We start from the raw sequence: 17,645 nt of genomic DNA on the forward strand, positions 1-17,645 counted from the left end.
AATCAGGATATTTTCAAAGTGAAAATGAAAGGGAAAAGTTTTGCCTTAAATCCATTGGAGGAGGAGCAAACTGCTTTCCCAATTAAAGAAAATATTACAGAAGTATGACACAAAAGGCTAGGGCACTACCATCATCAAGGGCTACTGCAAATGAAGTTCAAAATGATGGCAAATGATCTTCCAGAACTTGATTATCAGATTTCAAGTTGTCAAGCGCGTCAGTTTGGAAAACAGAACAAGAAACCTTTCTCATAGGTGACAGGCAGAGCAATGAGGAAGCTTCAATTGATTCACACGGATGTTTCAGGTCCTCAAAGAACACCTTCCCATAAAGGTAGTCTTTATTACATTGCCTTTATTGATGACTTCACCAGAATGTGCTGGATTTTTTTTCCTAAAGTTTAAATTAGAAGTAGCTCAAGTTTTTTGGAAGTTCAAAGCAAGAGTTGAGAATGAAAGTGGCTGCAAAATTCAAATTTTAAGGTCTGATAACGGGAAGGAGTATACTTAGGAAAAATTCAACAAGTTTTGTGAAGAAGCAGACATTGAGCATCAACTAACAGCTCCTTACACTCCTCAACAAAATGGAGTCAGTGAGAGGAGAAATAGGTTCATCATGGAGATGTCAAGATGTATGTTGCATGAGAAGAATTTGCCAAAAATTTTTTGGACAGAGGCAGCAAGTACAGCCGTATTTCTTCAAAACAGGCTTCCCACAAAGGCAGTAAAGGATAAAACACCATTTGAGGCATGGTATGGTTATAAACCTTCACTCAAGTTTCTTAGAGTGTTCGGTTGCCTGTGTTTTTCTCACATTCTGCAGGTCAAACGTGATAAACTTGACAAAAAGACTGAACCGGGCATCTTCGTGGGCTACAGTTCTTCCTCTAAGGCCTACAAAATTTATCAGCCTCAACTTGGGAAGCTAATTGTTAGTAGAGATGTGCTCTTCATAGAAGACGAAGAGTGGAGCTGGAATGATTCAGAAAAAAGAAATCAGACCAAGGCAGAGCTGAGGTTCAAACTTCCTGTTTCAAACACGGAAGAAAATAGAGATGAAGACTGGCAGAATGAAGATGTAGATGATGCTCCTGTAAGAGGCACTAGACCATTATCTGAGATTTATCAAAGATGCAACATAGCTGTTTGTGAACCTGCAGATTTTGAAGCAGCAAAGAAGAATCAGCATTGGAAGTTCGCAATGGAGGAGGAGTTGTCAATGATAGTGAAAAACAACACTTTGGAGTTGGTTGATCGACCCCAAAACAGGAAGGTGATTGGAGTTAAGTGGGTGTACAGAACCAAGCTTAATGCTGATGGCTCAATCAACAAGCATAAAGCTAGGCTCGTGGTTAAAGGGTATGCTCAAGTGTTTGGTGTGGATTATTGTGATACGTTCGCACCATTAGCAAGACTTGACACAATCAGACTTTTGCTTGCTGTTGCAGCACAAAAGAATTGGAAAGTGTATCAGTTAGATGTCAAGTTAGCGTTTCTGAATGGTTTTCTGTAGGAGGAGATTTATGTAGAACAACCAGAAGGCTTTGTGAAAAAGGGGAAGAAGATAAAGTTTTTCTTCTCAAGAAGGCTCTTTATGGATTGAAGCAAGCTCCAAGAGCTTGGTATAGCAAAATTGATGATCACCTGCTGAATTTGGGGTTTGCAAAAAGCTTATCCGAATCAACTTTGTATGTCAAGCATAATGGTACTGACCTTCTCATTGTTTCACTGTATGTGGATGATCTGCTTATAACATGGAATAACACAAGTCTTGTGGAGAAATTTAAGCAAGAGATGAAGGAGGTATTTGAGATGACAGATCTTTGCTTGATGACTGATAAGTGCATTTTGTGTGCATTATTTTATGTCTATTTTGGATGCATTCATATGGTTTCATATTTTTTATGTGTTTTTTTATTTTATTTATTGCTTATATATGCATTTCACTCTCCGGGTTAATTTTGTAGGAAAATGGGTTTTTGAAGAATGAATTACGGAGTAGCCTTGGTAAAAAAATTCAAATTTAATTTCAGAAAGGTTCAAATCAAATCTCCACCATCCAAATTAAAGTCCAAGATGTTTTAAAGCTCCTGTCAAAATTTCAGCCCGATCCGTCGGTTATAACTTAAGTTATGAATTTTTCAAAAATGTCGCGCGCTGGACAAAACAGGGCCGCGCCCGAGCCGTCATTTTCTGCAGCTCGGGCGCACCTGTTTCGAAGAATTATCCCAGAACAGAAGTTACAGCGCCTGAGACGTCAATTTATACCGCTCGGGCGCTCTCGCGAAGTTGGAAATTTATATTTTGCGGGTGTTTGATGTTGCATGTTTTTCGCTCGCAAGCGCACAATGTCAAGTTATAATATAGGAATTAAGTCTAAGTCGATCCCACAGAGAATGAATAAATAATATTATATCAAATATTTGCAACTAATAAAATCTTAATCCTATGTAGAGCTACGAGAATGATTTGAGTTATATAAAACTAAAATTTGCAAGAAACAAAAATAAATAACCACGAGTTCACGAGATGAAAATTCAATAAGCGATGAATGCTAGATGTTCGACTTCACTTGACTGTACACCACAATTTATTTCTAATGATTGTTCAATTATAAAATCTTCTAGTTTATTAGCCAAGAATTTCTATTATTTTCTACTACCTCTCTCGAGTGTCAAGCAGAAATTCGTATTCAATAGCAAACTCAATATGTCTATCTAAGTTTAACTATTAAATCCGATAAATGGCACGAGAATTCTTCTATGGAGTTATATGCCTCTCGAACAGTATAAACACCAAAGATGTATTTTCCTATGTCGTATTCAAAATCTCCTCTCTTGAGTGATAGATTCTAAATCAATTATCATTCAATCTATGGCCAGTAAATTGAAAGTATTAAAATCAGGAAAACACAAATAAACTGTGCGAAGAATTCAAATATATAAATCAAAATATCTCAATCATGGTTTCCAGTCAAGATCCGTCTACCTCTAGACTAAGAAATTAGTTCATAACAAATTCAAAGATCAAACAAAACTTGTTCTTCAAATAATCCATCAAACTAGAAAATAGAGTTTAAAGAAAAACTAGAACGAAGTAAAATTAAGCTTTTCCGTAGCCGGATGCCGCCGTCTTCCGACTTCGTATCAAATTCTCGAGCTCTTGTGCACTTCAAAACTCTCAATAGCCGTCTCTATGCTCTGAAAACTCTCTAAACCCTCGTATCATCCAGAATAAGTCATAAAATCCCTTTTAAAACTTGATTAAAGACTTTCCATATTTTTGGAGACTGAGCAGCGCTGGAGCACTAATTATTCGGCACTGGGGCGCTCAAGTTTCGTATTTTATTTTTCAATGACGGACGTCTAGCGCTGGAGCGCTCAAAAGAAGGCGCTGGGGCACTTAAGACATGAAATTACGGGCGCTGGAGCGCTAGGAATATGGAGCTGGGGTGCTACTTGTTCTTTCATTTCACCATCTACGCAGCATGTTTTTAAAAATCATAACTCGAGTTCTAGCCGTCGGATCGAGCTGAAATTTTGACAGCAACTTTATAACATCCTAATATTCAATTGGAACTGGAGATCGGATTTGGAGGTCTGTAACATTCCCAGTAATTTTCTGAAGTTTGCTGTCCCGTAATTCAGCTTTCCTCTTCTTCTTGCTACTTTTCTTCAAATCCTTGCAACTCACAAAAACTACAACAAATACACATAATATTCACTCGATACATCATAAAATCCAAGTCAAATCACATATAAATTAAGTGCATAAAATGCACTTATCAAATCCCCCCAAACTTAGACTTTTGCTAGCCCCGAGCAAAACAATAATGAGCAATATAGTCGACCTCTGAATTTTTACATTTCAAGATTCAATACACATGTCGGCTAATTTTCTCAAGAGTTCTCGCGTGTATGTGATTTGCCAATCTCCTCTACCCACCTAACTTTCGGTAAAATCATGCAATCCGTAAGCTTTATAAAATCATTAACTCCGCCCTCAAGTTTCAAAATACTCTCAACCAAGTTCAACTTTTACTCACACAGATCAACATGAATTTTTCGGTTAACATTAGTCTCAAGTATAATCGGCAGGAGATAAACATCCATATGTATATCAATGTAAACAAGGACTCAGAATTCAAAGCAAAATGAATTGAATATTTTCAATTTATGCAGGATTATGAGTAGCTAAAATTTTTTATTTGCATTGCGAGACATTAGTCTTGGCTTTCTTCTACTCCATACATCTCCATTTTTATGCCTTGTATTTGGACTAGAATTACAATCCATTTTTTTTTCAAGGCCTCCCCTCACCTTACTTTCTCAGCCATTACTTTTCTTTGAACTTTTTAGCTACTCAATTTGTTTTGGATTTTTCATGAATATAGAATGGCTAAAAAAAAGCTCAATAGATTCGAAAGTAAAAAAAACGCCTAAATCACTTCTGTGTTCATAAAAATCTATCTCAGTTTCAAGCAAAAATCACAAGAGTTAAGAATCAATTCCTCTAATCCACATCACAAATCCACATAATTTTTCTCTAATTGCTAGGAGTATCTAAAATCATGGCATTCGTGCATAAATATGAGAACTCAAGATTAAATATAGCTAACATGAACTTTTCAGCGAAAAAAAATTTATTTTTATCATAGGCCAACACAATTACAACATCATGCCTTCAACTCCAACTAACTCATAAAATTTTTCAAATTTTCACAATTTTTAAACATCCCCCCAAACTTAAATTGTGAATTGTCCTCAATGTACAATATTCATTAAAAACACGGGACACATACCTTAGGCACCAAGCGTCAGTACTCGGCACCATCTTAATCACTCAAAACTCTTCATCAGGGGTGGCTCCTAAACTCTTTCAGCTCCATACTTTTTCACCTACACAATTCAAAATCATTATTAATGTCTAGTTTCCTCATGATAAAAATAAAAACAAAAACAACTAAAAGAAAATAAAAAATGCATAAAAACTAGCTTGGGTTGCCTTCCAAGAAGCGCTTAGTTTATAGTCCATAGCCCGACTGTATTCCAATTCTAGCCCGGTTCCGCTTTGTTGAGGGTCTTCCCTTTCGCTTTCACCCTCCAAATATATTCAACAACCTTTTTAAACTTTGATTTCTTCTTTGTTTTCTTCTTCTTCTTTGGCACCTTCGGATCATTCTTCTTTAAATCTACCTCATGAACAAGTTTGGGATGACCATCCAGCTTCACAACTCGCTCAATCATGCATAATTCATTGATGAGTGGATTACTTGATTTTTTGAATATGTTAAAAATAACTCTTTCGTCGTCCACACCCATCGACAACTCACCATTCTTCACCTCAATCTTGGCATCAACAGTGGCCAAGAAAGGTCTCCCCAATATCAGTGGCATATTTGCATCATCCTCCATATCTAGCACAACAAAATCCGCCGGAAAAATAAATTTATCTATTTTTACCAAAACATCTTCAATGATTCCAAGCGGATATGCGATAGATCTATCAGCTAGCTGCAATGCGATCATTGTGGGCTTCACCTCGCCAAGTCCTAAGTTCCTGAAAAAAGACAAATGCATCAGATTAATGCTAGCTCCAAGATCACAAAGTGCATTATTAAAATAAGAAGAACCAATAGTGCAAGGAATAGTAAAACTCCCTGGATCCTTCAGCTTTTGTGGCATCTTTTTTTGGAGCACAGCACTACATTCTTCAGTTAAGCTCACCACCTCATTCTCTTGCAGCCTCCTTTTCTTGGACATCACCTCTTTAATAAACTTCGCATAATTTGGCATTTATGCCAAAGCATCAGCAAAAGGGATGTTGATATGTATCTTCTTGAAAATCTCCAAAAATTTTGAGAACTGCTCGTCCACTGCCTTTTTCTTGAACCTTTGGGGGTATGGAAGAGGAGGTTTGTACATCGGTTTATGCTCAGGTTCGGACTCTTTCTCCTCGACCTTCTTCTCGTCAACTGCAACTTTTTCAGACGTCTTGATCTCAGATTTGCCCTCTTCATTATCCACCTGCTTCCCACTCCTCAACGTGTTAGCATTACAATGAAACAACTCGGTATAATAAATTGCCAGAATTTTTTTTTAACATTTAAAAATACTTAAAAATAAATAAATAATACAAAGAATACATATATGCCCATATATATATGTATAAATACTTAAAAATACATTTAATAAGAAACTTAACAATTAACATAACTGAGTATCAAATAAAATAAAAATCTTGTAACATACAATACTTCAAATAAAATCCCAAACCATTCAACTCGCCAAGCATACATAATAAAAATAATATTTTGAAACCACCATAAAAAGTGAATGCAGAAGTCTTATTTAAAAGGACTGATAAAATCTCATGACATAGAAACAATGATAGCATCGGTCACGGGTGCCGTCTGCGTGTGAACTCATAGGCCCTCACCGCCGGTCGGAGCTATCATGTCATCAACATACTCACCTGCACCATATAAGCGTAGTGAGCCTAGAGGCCCAACATGTTTTATCTCAAAATAAAAAGGTTTAAAATCATGCAAACACATAATCATACTAATACATATACGTACATGAACATGCATACATGATAAAAATATCATGGTTATCTAACTGAACATAATCATAACTGAACATATCGAGCTTACTGAGCATAGTTGAGCATATTATTTTCTAAACAGTCTATGGTTATATCCGTGAGTGTGACTAAATCTGTGCCGACTGATCAGTCTCTTGAACCAACGTACGTGGCGGTGAAAAATCACCTCTATGCCGGTAGTAAACTACCTCCTGAACTGTGCTGGTGGTAAACCACCTCTGAACTGTGCTGTCACACCACTTCAACTTCCATCATAAAAATATTTTATTGCTCAACTCTTAATCATGATCATAATATAACTGAACATTTCATGTATGCATGCACTGAAAAGATGTCCGTAATATATATTTAATTAATTTTCATAATAAAATATTTACACTTAAAAATAACTTTCATGCATAAAATCAATTAAATATATATTTCGGACTTAGTAAATTTTCATGGATTGGTCCAGGCTGCTGATCACTCATTCTAAGCTCATAAAATCTTAATGTTGCCCATTACTTAATTAAAAGTCTATAATATAATTTAATACTTAACTAAAAGCCCTTAATCACAATTGGACCTAAATAAAAAAAACATTTAAGCCCATCAACTTAAACTAAGCCTAAATATTATATTATAGCCCAAATAAATTACTTAAACTTAACTGGGCCTAAATAAAAATATTTAAGCCCATTAACTTAATTAAGCCCAATAAAATTCCTACACTGACCCAAAAATTCACGGACTGACCCATATTTCCCATGGGCTCTCAAGCCCATAAAAATTATCAGGCTAATTTAAATAAATTATTTTAGGCTCAAATAAAACTATTTGGAAGCCCAAATAATTTTTTAATTAATTTTTAAAAGCCCAAACACACTTAAACTGATAATTACTTAAAAATTTAAAATACCCGAGCCTAACTCACCTAACCCGGACCCATACCCAACTAACTTGACCCATGACCCAACGAACCCGACCCGACCCGACCCGACCCGGACCCTGACCCATCCCGTCCCCAAACCCAAACCCGTTCACCTCCCTTCCCTCAAGCTGCTGCCGTGAGCAGCAGCTACTTCCAGCGATCGGCCGGCCAACTCCGGCCACCACTGGCCGGAGTATCACCACACTAATCTAAAATAATCCTAGGAGGTTCTAACAAGACAAGAATCAGCCCAAACGGTGGTCCGAGGAAGGAGAACGAAGCCTTGCAACATGCTGTTCCCCCAGCTCACGTCCAGCCCTGAGCGGCTGCCGTAAATCCGATCATTCTCCCTACTCCGACCATATGTTTTTTGTGAAACCACTTCTCAATCCTGGCCAACATCTAGGGGGTTCTAACCCTTCAAACCTCACTCCAAACCATGTCCTGAGGAGGGAGAACGAAGCCTTCTTCCTCAGAACCACAAATCTGCGCGCCATGAACATCAGAAGATGACAGCTTCGTTTCCAGACTATATCAGCCTCAAACCCCGACCTAGCTTGACCCTAGGGACCCTGAAACACTCCTTTAACGTTGAGCCAGCAGCCTAGGTCCTCACCATGTCAGAAAACGTGAGATTTATGCAAAGAAACATGCAAACCGTGAGCATCGTAGGCATATATGCAAGAACTTCATAAAACTTTGTGATGTAACATGCTAGATCAAAAGTTTCTGATGCGTAAAAATTTATGTAGCTTATATGGTATTAAATAATAGAATTCGACATGCCTTTGATTTTTATTTGAAGCTATAACGCGTGTACGGACTCCGGGACGATGGATCTACGAAAAATAGCTAAAAATCTTGAAGTTTCGGCTAAGGGGCTGAGTTTTCTACTGATAACCGATGAAGAAGATGAAGAATGAGTTGGGGAAGATGGCGTGTCGGCTGATGGAGGGAGGCGTGGGGTATTGGGTAGGTTAAGGTGGGGTTTAGGATAATTATTAGTAAAAAATAATTATTAACTAATTAATATATATAATATATCATAAACAAATAAATTTTTTAACTTTTAAAATACATGATAAAATACTTTATAATCATAAAATCCCGAAATATAATTTTTGGGAATTTTTAAAAGTTGATAAAAGTCATTAAAATGACTTATTTTTGCTAAAAATGAGTTTTCTAAAATATATAAATAAAATATCATAAATTTTGGGGAATTAAAATCTTGAAATAATATTTTATGGCTACTAAAATCTCTTAAAATAATTTGGATGAAAAACCAATAGCTCGTCCGTCCACGGTCCCGTCTACGCGATCACATAAATGATTTACTCAAAAATCTACAAATTCTATAATTGGGGGTTAAATGCTAAAATAAACTTTAAATCATGCACATAAAATCACATAAAATTATTTAACCCAATTTCTAAATTTTAAATAATTAAATTCTCCAAATTATGTAGGCAAATTTACGTATTAAAAATTCCGGGTGTTACAATTCTCCCCCCCCCCCCCCCTTAAAATAAATTTCGTTCTTGAAATTAAAGTATTTACCTAAACAAATCCGGGTAACGAGTCCTCATATCAGCCTCGGTCTCCCAAGTAGCTTCTTTCTCAGAGTGATTCAGCCACTGGACTTTGACCATCGGTATGACCCGCGTCCTCAGTCTTCGCTCCTCCATAGCCAAGATCCGAACTGGCCTCTCCTCAAATGCTAACTCCGGTGTCAACTGTAGAGGCTCGTAATCCAACACATGTGATGGGTTTGAGATGTATCTCCGAAGCATGGATACATGAAATACGTTGTGCACTGCCGCAAGGCATGGTGGTAGCGCCAAACGGTAGGCGATCATATCAATCCTCTAAAAATATCAAAGGCTCAATATACCTCGTATTGATCCCTCCCTTCGTACAAAAATATCTCTTGCCTTTCATAGGCAAAACCTTTAAAACACAAGGTCACGAACTGACTTTTTCATATTTGCACCCTACAAGAGTTGACGCTCATAGGCTTTTGTTGCAAATCCTAATCCTTATCCATATATTTGTTACCTGAAAGCTAACTAACTCACCCAATCAATAAAAAAAAAAATTTAGATCTTAAATTCGCCAGAGGCATTAGCTTAAATACTCAATACAACATCTTAGAATTTAAAGAGAATTCACGTCAACCGTACAACACTTAACAACTCTGACTCTTATTATCTTACCAATTTCTCAAATCTGTATGCAAAACAGATGCAAACCCATATAATAAGTCATTCTCACATATATATCAACATTCAACCGACATTCTTTAAATTAATTTTCTTAAATCTTTATACGTAAACATATAATTGAGATGGAACTCATCTCCATTTCAACTAATTAATCATGTCAATTAATTCCAAAAATCTCATAAGTCCTCAACACTCCTCCGAATTTATTGTCGAACTTAAATCTGATCAAAACATATACTTCCAAGTCGGCTGCAAATCCGATTTAAGATCTAATTCGGATCAGCAAAATCCTCAATATCTTCGGACACATGATTCAAACGTCAAAAGTCAAAGAAGACGGTAGCCAAACGGCTAGTTGTCTCCTCATTTCGCCATATAAATATGACCATTCAAATCACTCTTCCTATCCTCAGTTATTTCCTCAAGATCTCGAAGAAGAAGATGTCATTTTCGATGTTTTGCATTATAACCATCTTGATAATCCTTCTCATGTACCTCCTATTTGCCGGTGAATATCCACCCCAACTTTTTTTCTCTATTCTTGGATTTTCTTGTACTCATTGTTCTTTCCTTATATTGGTTTGTCATAATGATAGAATTTTTCTAAGTTCATTCAAATTCTCAGTTCTTGTCATGTAGTATGTTATAGATCCTGGTATGAATTCAGTGTTTTCGATAGTTAACTCTGATTCTACCCATGTAACATCCTCATGTGGTTCGATTTGATGTTCGAGTATTCTGATAATACCAGCTAAGTTATGTTTATAATGTTCAAAATGCAAGCTTAACAACGTCTTTCTCCGTGACTTGCAACAGATGGCATCCAAATAACAAATCAACCTTGTCAATCCTTGAAACGCCTACAAATAATCACATAAACCATCGATTCTAGTCATTAAATACTTGTTATTTACTATGAATGGATTCTTCATATGGCATTAGAACTCGTACTTGACTTTGCCACTTAGTAAAAATTATAGTCCTCATATGATAAATAATCAAAATCCTGACTCCGACAGTACAACTAGATCAACTCTCATTGTCTGCTCTTGTATCTCTAACTACATTCCACTGCGCACACAGGTGGTAGAAATAACCTCTCCAGAAGGCACGGTAACATTATAACATGTATTAGAATCCTCAGGTATAATGCATACTCGCCTAATAAACATATGTGATATGAACGAATGCTTATCTCCAGATCATGCGTCGGATAATTCTGCTCATAAATCTTCAGCTGTCTCGACGCATAAGCAATTACTTTGTCACACTGTATAAGTACGGCGCCTAAGCCCACCTTAGACCCATCTGTGTACACCACTAACTTTCCGTGTGCTACTGGCATTGCCAACAATAGCGTAGAAGTGAATGCCTCATTAAGCTGATCAAAACTCCTCTGGCAATCAGAACTCTACACAAACTTCGCATTCTTCTTGGTCAAGGATATTAAGGGCACTGCAATAGATGAAAAACACTTAATGAACTTTCTGTAGTATCCTGCTAGACCCAAGAAACTGCGAATCTCTAACAGCTGCCTTAAATTAGGCGGATCCACTGCTATTCCGTCCCTAAAAATAATATGGCCAAGAAATGCCACCTGCTCGAGCCAAAATTCACACTTGCTGAACTTCGCATACAGTGGATACTCCATCAGGATGTGCAAAGCTGTCTGCAAGGGCTGTCTATGCTCCTCCATGCTCCTAGAGTAGATCAAGATCTCATCAATAAACACAATGATGAACTTGTCTAGATATGGCTGGAATACACGGTTCATGAGATTCATGAAGACCGTTGGAGCATTATTCAGTCCAAATGGCATCACCAAAAACTCATAATTCCCATTACATGTCCGGAAAGCAGTTTTGGACATGTCAGAATCTCTGATCCGCAACTTATGGTATCCAGATCGTAGATTGATCTTGGAGAATACCGAATCTCCCTGCAACTGATCAAATAAGCCCGCTATCCTCGGCAGTGGATACTTGTTCTTTACTTTAACCCGGTTAAGCTCCCGGTAAATACACAGTCTCATGTTGTCATCCTTCTTCTTCAAAAATAACACTGGCGCTCCCCAAGGAGAAAAGCTAGGGCGAATAAAGCCCTTCTCCAATAGCTCATAATTTGCTCCCTCGGCTCTTTCATCTCAGTAAGAGTAGGTCGCTACAGTGCCTTAGAGATAGGGACAGAATCTGGCATCAGCTTGATACTGAACTCCACCTCTATACCTGGTGGAATTCCTGCAACATCATTCGAAAAGACATCCGGGAAGTCACGAACAACCTCTAATTTTGCCATAGATCTGGTAGGTGGTTCTGACACTGCAACTACACTGGCAAAAAAACCCTGGCAACCCTTCTGTAATAATTTCCTCACACATACAAATGAGATGACATGTAAAACATTGCTGCCCTGAGGTGCAAAGAAAATAAATGGGTCTCTGCCCGAAGGCTTCACTGACAATGTCCTCGGCCGAAAATCAATCGAAGCTGAAGCTCCATTGACTGACAACCAGCCCATGCCCAATATGAGATCAAAGCCTGTCATAGGCAATACAACTAGATCGACCTTGATTGTATGCCCCTGCAATTCCTATTACAGGCCTCTGATGACACTGGTAGTAGTGAGAATCCCTCCATATGGCATGGTGATAACATAACATGTTGTAGCAACCTCGGGTGTGATACCTACCCGCCTGATAAACTCTTGTGAGATAAAAAAATGCGTAGTTCCAGAATCTATTAACGCAAACAAAAGTTACCTCTAACCAGAATCCTCCCTGCACGCAAAAGGTTTCCAAGCAAATGCACCCAAATCTAAAATTACCAAATTTCACACCTATGGACTACTCGTCTCCGAGGTAAATTGCATCACCACACATTCCTCACGTAAATCACAATGCATAACTAAATATTTAAAACTTTCATAACATAAAATCTTAAACTATGAACACATGCTCCTAATAAAACATATTAAAACATTTAAAACTTACAGACCGATAGTGTGGCTTCTGAGCTCCACGTAGCAAACTAATCACCCTCCAAGGACCGTGCTCTGATACCAAATGAAACAACTCGGTCTAATAAAATGCTAGATTTTTTTTTTAACATTTAAAAATACTTAAAAATAAATAATACTAAGAATACATATATGCCCATACATATATGTATAAATACTTAAAAATACATTTAATAAGAAACTTGAAAATTAACATAACTGAGTATCAAATAAAATAAAAAACTTGTAACATACAATACTTCAAATAAAATCCCAAACCATTATTCAACTCGCCAAGAATACATAATAAAAATAATATTTTGAAACCACCATAAAAAGTGAATGCGGAAGTCTTATTTAAAAGGACTGATAAAATCTCATGACATTGAAACAATGATAGCATTGGTCACGGGTGCCGTCTGCGTGTGAACTCATGGGCCCTCACCGCCGGTCGAAGCTATTGTGTCATCAATATACTCACCTGCACCATATAAGCGTAGTGAGCCTAGAGGCCCAACATGTTTTATCTCAAAATAACAAGGTTTAAAATCATGCAAACACATAATCATACTAATACATATACGTACATGAACATGCATGCATGATAAAAATATCATGGTTATCTGACTAAACATAATCATAACTGAACATACCGAGCTTACTGAACATAGTTGAGCATATTATTTTCTAAACAGTCTATGGTTATATCCGTGAGTGTGACTAAATCTGTGCCGACTGATCAGTCTCTTGATCCAACGTACGTGGCGGTGAAAAATCACCTCTATGCCGGTAGTAAACTACATCCTGAACTGTGCTGGTGGTAAACCACCTCTGAACTGTGCTGTCACACCACTTCAACTTCCATCATAAAAATATTTTATTGCTCAACTCTTAATCATGATCATAATATAACTGAACATTTCATGTATGCATGCACTGAAAAGATGTCCGTAATATATATTTAATTAATTTTCATAATAAAATACTTACACTTAAAAATAACTTTCATGCATAAAATCAATTAAATATATATTTCGGACTTAGTAAATTTTCATGGGTTGATCCAGACTGCTGATCACTCATTCTAAGCTCATAAAATCTTAATATTGCCCATTACTTAATTAAAAGTCCATAATATAATTTAATACTTAACTAAAAGCCCTTAATCACAATTGGACCTAAATAAAAAAAATATTTAAGCCCATCAACTTAAACTAAGCCTAAAATTTTATTATAGCCCAAATAAATTACTTAAACTTAACTGGACCTAAATAAAAATATTTAAGCACATTAACTTAATTAAGCCCAATAAATTCTTAGACTGACCAAAAAATTCACGGACTGGCCCAAAATTTCTCATGGGATCCCAAGCCCATAAAAATCATCAGGCTAATTTAAATAAATTATTTTAGGCTCAAATAAAATTATTTGGAAGCCCAAATAATTTTTTAATTAATTTTTAAAAGCCCAAACACACTTAAACTGATAATTACTTAAAAATTTAAAATACCCGAGCCTGACTCACCTAACCCAGACCCGTACCCAACTAACTTGACCCATGACCCAACGGACCCGAACCGGACCCTGACCCAGCCCGTCCCCAAATCCAAACCCGTTCACCTCCCTTCCCTCAAGCTGCTGCCGTGAGCAGCAGCTACTTCCGGCGATCGGCCAGCCAACTCCGGCCACCAATGGCCGGAGTATCACCACACAAATCTAACCTACTCCTAGGCGGTTCTAACAAGACAATAATCAGCCCAAACGGTGGTCCGAGGAAGGAGAACGAAGCCTTGCAACAGGCTGTTCCCCCAGCTCGCGTCCAGCCCTGAGCGGCTGCCGTAAATCCGATCATTCTCCCTACTCCGACCATATTTTTTTGTGAAACCACTTCTCAATCCTGGTAAAAATCTAGGGGTCCTAACCCTTCAAACCTCACTCCAAACCATGTTCTGAGGAGGGAGAACGAAGCCTTCTTCCTCAGAACCACAAATCTGCGCGCCATGAACATCAGAAGATGACAGCTTCATTTCCAGACTATATCAGCCTCAAACCCCAACCTAGCTTGACCCTCGGGACCCTGATACACTCTTTTAACGTTGAGCTAGCAGCCCAGGTCCTCACCATGTCAGAAAACGTGAGATTCATGCAAAGAAACATGCAAACCGTGAGCATCGTAGGCATATATGCAAGAACTTCATAAAACTTTGTGATGTAACATGCTAGATCAAAAGTTTCTGATGCGTAAAAATTTATTTAGCTTATATGGTGTTAAAGAAGAGAATTCGACATGCCTTTGATTTTTATTTGAAGCTATAACGCGTGTACGGACTCCAGGACGACGGATCTACGAAAAATAGCTAAAAATCTTGAAGTTTCGGCTAAGGGGCTGAGTTTTCTGCTGATAACCGATTAAGAAGATGAAGAATGAGTTGGGGGAGATGGGGTGTTGGCTGATGGAGGGAGGCGTGGGGTCTTGGGTAGGTTAAGGTGGGGTTTAGGATAATTATTAGTAAAATAATTATTAACTAATTAATATATATAATATATCATAAAAAATAAATTTTAAACTTTTAAAATACATGCTAAAATACTTTATAATCATAAAATCCCGAAATATAATTTTTGGGAATTTTTAAAAGTTGATAAAAGTCATTAAAATGACTTATTTTTGCTAAAAATGAGTTTTCTAAAATATATAAATAAAATATCATAAATTTTGGGGAATTAAAATCAAAAAAATAATATTTTATGGCTACTAAAATCCCTTAAAATAATTTGGATGAAAAACCAATAGCTCGTCAGTTCACGGTCCCGTCTACGCGATCACATAAATGATTTACTCAAAAATCTACAAATTCTATAATTGCAGGTTAAATGCTAAAATAAACTTTAAATCATGCACATAAAATCACATAAAATCATTTAACCCAATTTCTAAATTTTAAATAATTAAATTCTCCAAATTATGTAGGCGAATTTACGTATTAAAAATTTCGGGTGTTACAACTGCTCCTTGGGATTCACCTCAGTATTACTTGGGAATTGGCCTCTGTTATTATCTTAAAGTGCGTTCGCCAACTGCCCAATGCTAGTTTCCATGGATTGCAATACAGCACCCATGTTGACCACATGCGTCTCTAAGCTGTCAAGGCGAGTCTCAGTCCTCGCCATCCTCTTGCTCTATTCCTGCACAAAAACATTAACAACATCCTCCAAAGGAGGCTTACCCTCACCCTTATTTGTATTGTATCCCGGAGGAGGATTCAACACATTATTATTATTTTCATATGAAAAATTCTCATGATTACGCAAACTAAGATGATATTTATTGGGTACGGGATTACCTCGATAGTTGTTGTAATTTCTATTGTTCACATATTGAGCTTGCTCCACACTCTCAAATCCATCAGCAGAATTTACGGCAGTCACCAGAGATGCTGTCTTAATAGAAACTTGATTGCCTTTGGTCAGTGCAGCCAACCGTGTAGAAATAGTAGCCATATGAGCAGTCAAAGCAGTAAATGCATCAACCTCATGAATTCCATCAAGCTTTCTTATTACAGATCTCTCACTCGGCCACTGATAACTGTTAACAGTCATTTGCTCAAGAATCTCATAAGCATGTTCAGGAAATTTAGAAAATATTGAGCCTCCAGCTGCAGCATCCACAGAAATCCTCATTGGGTCATTCAAACCATTGTAGAATAACTCAATCTGTTCCCAATCCGAAAAATTATGGTTTGGACACTTCCTAAGCGACTCCTTGTACCGCTCCCAAGCTTCATAAAGTTGCTCAAAATCTTGCTGTTTGAAAGTAGTAATCTCAATTTTCAGCTAGGCAGACATGGCAGGCGAAAAATACTTAGCCAGAAATTTGGAAGTCATATCATCCCATGTACTGATACTCCCAAGAGGTAGTGACTACAACCAACTACGAGCATTGTCCCTAAGAGAGAATGAAAACAATCGTAGTTTGATGGTATCCTCAGTAACACCATGAATTTTCACTGTGTCGGTAATCTCCAGAAAAGTGCGCAGATTCAAGTTCGGATCTTCAGTAGCGGCACCCCTGAACTGATTTTGTTGAACCATATTAATCAAAGCTGGCTTCAACTCAAAATTATTTGCTGTGATATTCTGCCGAGCTATCCCAGAATAATGAGTATTGATCACTGGTCGAAAGTTATCTCTGATCGGCACCGGAGCATTATTGAAAGCTCTTTCCCTTTCTTCAATCATTTGTTGCAACTCTTCTCTTCTAGCTTTTCTCAAAGTTTTAGCAATTTTCTCGATTTCCGGATCAAAGAGCAGTGAGTCGTAACTTTGACTTTTTCGCATAAACTGCATAGACAGGAAAATTTTTTAAATTAGAATCAACAAAATAAAATAAAATGCTCTAAACCAAAATTAAGACTAATTAGCACAATTTAATATAAATCAAATAAAATTCAATCCCCGGCAACGGCGCCAAAAACTTGTTGCGTGTTTTTTGCTCGCAAGCTCATGATGTCAAGTTATAATATAGGAATTAAGTTCAAGTCGATCCCACGAAGAATGAATAAATGATATTATATCAAATATTTGCAACTAATAAAATATTAATCCTAAGTAGAGCTACGAGAATGATTTGAGTTATATAAAACTAAAATTTTCAAGAAACAAAAATAAATAACCACGAGTTCACGAGATGAAAATTCAATAAGCGATGAATGCCAGAGGTTCGACTTCACTTGACTGTACATCACAATTTATTTCTAATGATTGTTCAATTATAAAATTTTCTAGTTTATTAGCCAAGAATTCCTATTATTTTCTACTACCTCTCTCGAGTGTCAAGCAGAAATTCGTATTCAATAGAAAACTCAATATGTCTATCTAAGTTTAACTATTAAATCCGATAAATGACACGA

General features: G+C 37.0%; 1 protein-coding gene and 1 non-coding gene across 2 annotated transcripts; one reads left to right on the forward strand and one right to left on the reverse strand.

Annotated features, from left to right (window-relative positions):
- Positions 1-11,901: 11,901 nt before the first annotated feature.
- LOC140890304 (uncharacterized) lies at positions 11,902-14,762 on the reverse strand. The gene is made up of 3 exons (XM_073298065.1): positions 14,667-14,762; positions 12,500-12,554; positions 11,902-12,278 (listed from the first exon to the last, which is right to left on the reverse strand). The coding sequence occupies exons 1-3, from the start codon at positions 14,760-14,762 to the stop codon at positions 11,902-11,904; spliced, it is 528 nt and encodes a 175-aa protein (XP_073154166.1).
- Positions 14,763-16,465: 1,703 nt separating this feature from the next.
- LOC140894022 (small nucleolar RNA R71) lies at positions 16,466-16,571 on the forward strand. The gene has a single exon (XR_012153577.1). It is a non-coding gene; the product is annotated as a small nucleolar RNA R71 (small nucleolar RNA).
- Positions 16,572-17,645: the final 1,074 nt, after the last annotated feature.

Source organism: Henckelia pumila, chromosome 3, assembly GCF_033568475.1.
Source record: "Henckelia pumila isolate YLH828 chromosome 3, ASM3356847v2, whole genome shotgun sequence".
Taxonomy (NCBI): domain Eukaryota; kingdom Viridiplantae; phylum Streptophyta; class Magnoliopsida; order Lamiales; family Gesneriaceae; genus Henckelia; species Henckelia pumila.

Bases quoted from the DNA above. Each gene is read 5' to 3' on its own strand.
- LOC140890304 (XM_073298065.1), bottom strand. From the start codon at position 14,762: ATGAAGCTGTCATCTTCTGATGTTCATGGCGCGCAGATTTGTGGTTCT. The intron at 12,555-14,666 runs GTTTGAAGGGTT...TGGTAATTTTAG, and splicing joins AGAACATGGTTTGGAGTGAG to ATTTGGGTGCATTTGCTTGG. The intron at 12,279-12,499 runs GTAACTTTTGTT...TGCCTATGACAG, and splicing joins AGGGAGGATTCTGGTTAGAG to GCTTTGATCTCATATTGGGC.